The following is a 6,478-nucleotide window of genomic DNA, read 5'->3' on the forward strand; positions in this document are numbered from 1 at the left end:
ACCAATGTTTAACCTGACGGTACTAAAGCCATTATATAACCTGTTTCTAATGGGGCCATTAGACATCTGACCTCGGCGCACAGTACGCAGGTCATCGTGGACTAGTCTATTATATCAACTTTAGTTTGGTTTCTAGGCCTCATTATATGGTGTTAGGCCTGGAAAAAAGTCTAATAAAAGTATATTTCTTAGCATAAGTTCCCCTAAATCATGCCAGGCCTGCGAACCATTCACTTCACACTTGTACGTGGGCCTTAAAAGACTTCGGAAAGTCCGCACATTTGTCACAATTTCTGGTGCCAATATTCAGGCTATTCATTTACATAATTATAGTAAGCCAGATGGACCAACACAACTTAAGAGCCATAGGCAGTGTATGAGTGTTGGAATAATTTAGTCGGTCGCAGTAGTATAAAATGTCGAAAAGAAAACTTGCATACATGTCTAATAACCACTTATTCCACATTTGTCATTTAGAGTTGCTTAGTGTGTACACATTCGCTACTTGTTGAAACACAGACGTCAAAATATCTGATCATCAGCGCACTTTTCTGGATACTTTTGGTATACGTTTCATTCGTAGCAGTCCCAGTCCACGATGAATCGTCTTCTTAGTCTTTCACTGCCAAGTGAAAGTATCAGTACCAGCATTTATATTGGTCTCGCCAGGAAATTCAGCTAAACCCGTTGATTCTAGACGTGAATGTTTAGGAACTTTTACCCTTCCATGCAATGGAAGTGATCGCCAGCCCGCTTCCTATTGACGCACTGCGCTGACCGTGAACGGGGTCCACAGCTGGCAGCAGTATACTCGAAAAGAGTGATCACAAGGACTCTGGGGAGAGTGATCATCGGTTTCGCTTTTTTTTCGAAATGTCAACAAGATCCACTCCATCTGCTGCCCACTTCCTGCAGTTATTGCCACCATGTAGTCACCGAGCTTGACCATGGCTTTTCGTTTTGCAAACACCTTAAAGACAAACGATTACCAGCATGATCGTATGATCGTCAACATGATCGTATGCAACAGGAGGAACACCCGCATCCCGGAATTCTCTGCATGTGAAATCCTACGGTGGTTGTATGTGCTACGATGATCGTAAATATTAAAGTGATCGTGATACTATGATCGTCAATATTATTAAACTGATCTTAGATGATACGACGATCGGTTTTATAAAAATAATCGAATGTGAAATGATGATTAGAAATATAGAAATGATCGTTGGTTATACGATGATCTTGAATATTTAAGTGATCGTAGGTGATACGATGCTCGTATATAGCATTAAAATGATCGTTGATGGATATGGTGGTTGTAAGTAAAGCGGTGTTTACAAATCTGTGCATTGTTTTTCATCTTCTCCAAATCCCGCATCACTCCCCACATGATTACAAATTGATGAATTTACGTGACACTGGTATGACAATGTTCATAAGCATTACACCGGTGTGACAATATTAACATGCAATACAAAGGTATGACAATATTCACAAGCATTACACCGGTATGACAATATTCACAAGCATTACACCGGTATGACAATATTCACAAGCATTACACCGGTATGACAATGTTCACAAGCATTACACCGGTATGACAATATTCTCAAGCATTACTCCGGTATGACAATATTCACACAATATTCACAAGTATTACGCTGACATGGCGACATTCGTAAGCATTACACCGGTATGGTGAAATTCGTAGGCATTACACAATTACACCGGTATGGTGACATTCGTAAGTTTTGCACCGGTATAGTGACATTCGTAGGTATAACACCGGTATGGTGATGGTGGCACCATCGTCTGTTAAATATACTATGCGAGATTTAATGCTGCAGATCTTCAGACTGTAGAAAACAATAGTAAGTATATTTTTAATTTGAAATAATCTATCTATCATATTTTACGTCTCGACCAGCCCTGCGTTGCTCAGATTCAAGTGCGTCTCGCTGATAACGTATCGCTTATCTCGCGCCGTCCAGTTCATTGACAAGCGATCAGAACTTCATGAGCTCCTTACATTTAATTAGCCACAGGTGATCAAGATAATCAAGTTAATTATGGTGTTTAGATAATTAGACACATATACCTAAGAATCTTCCTTGTAAATAATTAAATATTCTCGTCATAAAATCGGCCTGACTGCTTCGTCTGTGTGAAACAGAGTGAAATAAGAGCGCAGAAACATTCTCAGAAAAATAAGTAAGGCTTTGTCCAAATAAAATTGCAGTTTTTGCCCCCCGAGTGGGTCATCCTCACCCAGTTTGACCTGGCAAAATTTCGTTTCAAGTGTGTCACAATTTTGACAACGGGACTCATTTGTTTTACAAATAAATAATCATTAAAAATAATTTTTGAATTTATAAAATATGGGATTGGCAATAATATCCAATTGATCGACATGTTCAAATGAGCATGTAAGAACATGTTCTTCACTACGTACAAAGTTCTAATCATAAGAATTCAGAACTCCGTTCTCTTCGACGTTTAATTAGTTTGCTTATAAAAAGCTTGCAGAAAATTCATGGATATTTCCTTAGTGATAAAAGTTCCTTTATCGCTTATGAACGTCGCGACGTTATCGTTTTCTTGACGTCTTATCATTAGAGGGTCGAGAGCAAACCGCTTCACTGGACCTAATTCTCACCATCAGTTGATTGTGACGAGGCGATCGGTGCACGTTGCTTCATTACCACTCACCATAGTGAACTAAAACGATTGTTCAAGCTATTTTAGTCTAAATAGTGCACTCAATTACTTCCTACAATTGTGAACATTAAACTATAAAGCAAACGGTCAGTTCATTATTATTCATTAATCTCTATCCGACGTTATCATTACGTCTAAAGTCCATTTGTAAATAAAAATTATGAATCAATATCATCCAGTCTTATAGTGACACAAACGTACACAGAAGTATTTTATTAATGATGCACAGAGTGCGATTAACACAACACTTAAATTAATTAATGAAAATTAATTCATTTCACCCTAATTAAATGAAAATGACTAAATTATTACGCAAGTTCTATGAAATCGTAAAAGGTGTCTTATCTCTGCCGCGCTACAATTGCATCACAAATATTATATGTTTATTGAATACCTTATTGGCAACGCATAACTTAATTAATTGCAAAAGTTCGACTCTTTTCTATAGGACGGATCACGGAAATTCAGGGCTTAACTCTTCACCTAATCCTATAACATGGATACTTGCTCTCACTTTGAGGAACAATCGCAGACATCAAGTGTCAGTGTTACGATATATTTCTTGAGGTCACACGTATCTTGTGTCTATTTTGGTCACACGTATAATGTGACTATTCTGGTCACACGTAAATGGTGGGACAGAGCAGAGCCCTGATCCTGCTGTGCGGGACGCTGCTGGGCCTCCTGTGCGCCCTGTACGCGCCATCGCGGGCCCTGTCCCTGCCTGGGCTCAGGTGGGTGCCGTCTAGTGGTCCTGCTGCGTCAGGGGGGGGGAAGATTTGCGGAGGTATGAAGGTATTTAAGGAATATCTAATTATGAATGGATTCAATTATGAAGGTATTTAATTATGAAGGTATTCAATTATGAAGGTGTTTAGTTATGAAGGCATTCAATTATGAAGGTTTTCAAGGAATATTAAATTATGAAGGTATTCAAGGAATATGCAATTGTTAAGGTATTCAAGGAATACTTAATTATGAAGATATTCAATTAGGAGGCATTCAGAGAATACCTTGTAATATACGAGGTTTAAATGCGAGAAACGAAAGCGTGTTTGCTAGGTTGGAGTTCCAGCTTGTTTTCAGCCCGATCACAATCTCAGACAATATTCTAAACCTGAATGTGTTCGAATCCAAAATATAACTACATGTGAAACATTTTTTTCCATCTTAATCTCAGACGAAACATGTTCTTAACGCTAACGAGTGTCGTGTTCTAAAATTATTCACTACCCATACTCGATTTCAATCCAAGCATGATACAAACTCGAACATGTTCTTAATCGAAATATGTTCACAACTCAAAAATACTTGCAACCCAGACCAAAATGTTGCCCTAATATGTTCACAACACATATACATAAATGTTCTTAGCTATAAAGCAGATATTTGAAACATTCATGTTCTTTCTGTTCGAATGTAATATCAAATATTTCATCTATTTTTTAGTCTCTGCTTGACAACGTAAAATTTCTGCTGTCTTTCTCTCTGTAGTCGCTGCCTCAACACCTAGTCACTGCCAGCATTGTCTACTACCTCTACTAACACAGGCTTTAATAAATAACACATGCTCTTTAGTAAATAACACAGGCTTTAATAAATAACACAGGCTTTAATGAATAACACAGGCTTTAATAAATAACACAGGCTTTATTAAATAACACATGCTCTTTAATAAATAACACAAGCTTAAATAATTTCCGAACATAAAACGTTTGAGACTAGAACACAGGCACCTATATCATCAAATTTCCAGTCAGTTAATTTCATTGAAATACACAAAATGTGTGAAATAAAGTCGAATTTAATGCAGTTTTCTGATTTCCGACGTTTCAACATATAAGCCTAAATTTTGACATCAATCTAGCGACTCAATGACCGAAAAATCACGGCCAAACATTTCTTTCACAAAATACGCCAAGTTAACACATTCTTCGAGTTATTTATCTGGAAATTTCAGTCGTTTACGACAATATGATTCCGTACATCTCTATAAGAAATTAAATTTTATTTAGGATGAGTAGATGTTCGGAGCGGAACAAAATCAAGTCTCATTAAAATTCTACCTTGAATAGTTTCATTCAACAAATCTGAGAAAATATTTCTTGTGTTTGAACGAACAAAATACGAAACATAATTCAAACTTACACCTGGCAGTTTTTCATTGTTTATATTTGACTGAAAGGAACTCCGCTCCGTACGTTGTGCAGCAGAGAACACCTGGATGAGTACCTTGGCGTGCACGAAAGACAGGAGGGAGAGCTGCTCGATGACACGACAGTTTCGACAGAAGTCAGCTCGACAGATGACATCTCGACAGATGCCACCACGACAGATGTCACCACGACAGATGCCGGCGCTACAGGTGTCACCACGAGCTCTTCAGAAAGTGCGTCAACTTCTGATACTCCCGGCACGACACCCGGCGTCTCCAGCACAGCTGAGGTCGTGACCAACTCCAGCCGAAACCCGACAGACGAGATGGCGGCAAAAAAAGATATTGATGACATGGACGTTGTCCTACAAAAATCCTTCGTGATCATGCAGGAGGCGAGCTGGCTGGAGAATACTGATCACACTGATGCACATGCCAGCGCATCAGTAAGTCAGCATTTCCTGCACACGTTCATAACATTTTTTTAATTCGCTCTAAATAATTGATTTATATTGAGTTAATATACTGGTTCCAGATTTTTGCATCAGTGTGTGTATTCAAAAATGAAATCGTCGTCCAACCGTTGGGCACCAAAATGTTTATTAAGTGAAAGATGGCGTCTGTGCACTGAAGGCAAGAGGCCACCCTGCAGAAACCAAACTATAGAATCCTTTCCTCCATCACGACCGATACTATAACAACGAATGCACGGTGAAATTTGATACTTACCGTATTTAAAATATGGTCGAAAAACATTATTTTTAAAGTTACGATCATGAACATAACTTACAATCTTAACTTACCAATACCCTATGCTACTTCCATCAGATAGAAGCGACGGCAAACTTCTCGAGCGTGTACGCACAGCAGTGGAAAGAAGTGATCAATTTCTACGAGTACTGGAACTTCACAGACCCAGAACTGCGGCGTAGATTTGAGCTGCAAGCAAAACCTGGCACGACGGTTCTCAGTCCTGGCAACCAAACGAAGGTATGTTTTAGAAACTGTTGAAATAAGTAATCGTATAACTTATAAGCGATCTATTGATGCCGGTTGTTAGAACGGCGAAGAATCAGCATCAATTTTTCTATCTACAAATAATATTGATAATTATTTTATCATAATAATCTATCTGCCACTAAGACCACAACTCTATAGAGCCTAACAATCCGACCAGTCCCACTAAGCTTACCTAGTAAAATGAGCTCACTATTATATAAGTCCTACCTTGCAAGCTAACCCCACCAAACTTAACAAGTCTACTAAACCCACCAAACCATAAATAATAGTCCGCTAAGCCCACAATCTATTGGACTATTAAGTCTATTGGACACAGTTTATTGGTCCAGATTATAGTCTATATTCTGGTAAGCACACATTAATGATAATCAGAATGAACTGGGGTGATGCTAAATAGGGCTATAGCATGGACGAATGTGAGTCTCCTACTTAAACTCGTTTTAATCAGAATGAACTGGGGTGATGCTAAATAGGGCTATAGCATGGACGAATGCGAGTCTCCTACTTAAACTCGTTATAATCAGAATGAACTGGGGTGATGCTAAATAGGGCGGCAACATGGACGAATGCGAGTCTCCTACTTAA

At 38.6% G+C, this 6,478-nt stretch overlaps 1 protein-coding gene across 1 annotated transcript; it reads left to right on the plus strand.

Moving 5' to 3' along the window:
- Window positions 1-3,347: 3,347 nt before the first annotated feature.
- Window positions 3,348-6,478, plus strand: LOC108683206. The gene is made up of 4 exons (XM_018172500.1): window positions 3,348-3,452; window positions 4,929-5,319; window positions 5,702-5,863; window positions 6,443-6,478. Exons 1-4 carry the CDS (start codon window positions 3,349-3,351, stop codon window positions 6,476-6,478), a joined length of 693 nt encoding a protein of 230 aa, XP_018027989.1. The 5' UTR covers window position 3,348.

The sequence above is a fragment of the Hyalella azteca genome, unplaced genomic scaffold, assembly GCF_000764305.2.
Source record: "Hyalella azteca isolate HAZT.00-mixed unplaced genomic scaffold, Hazt_2.0.2 contig10500, whole genome shotgun sequence".
NCBI lineage: Eukaryota > Metazoa > Arthropoda > Malacostraca > Amphipoda > Hyalellidae > Hyalella > Hyalella azteca.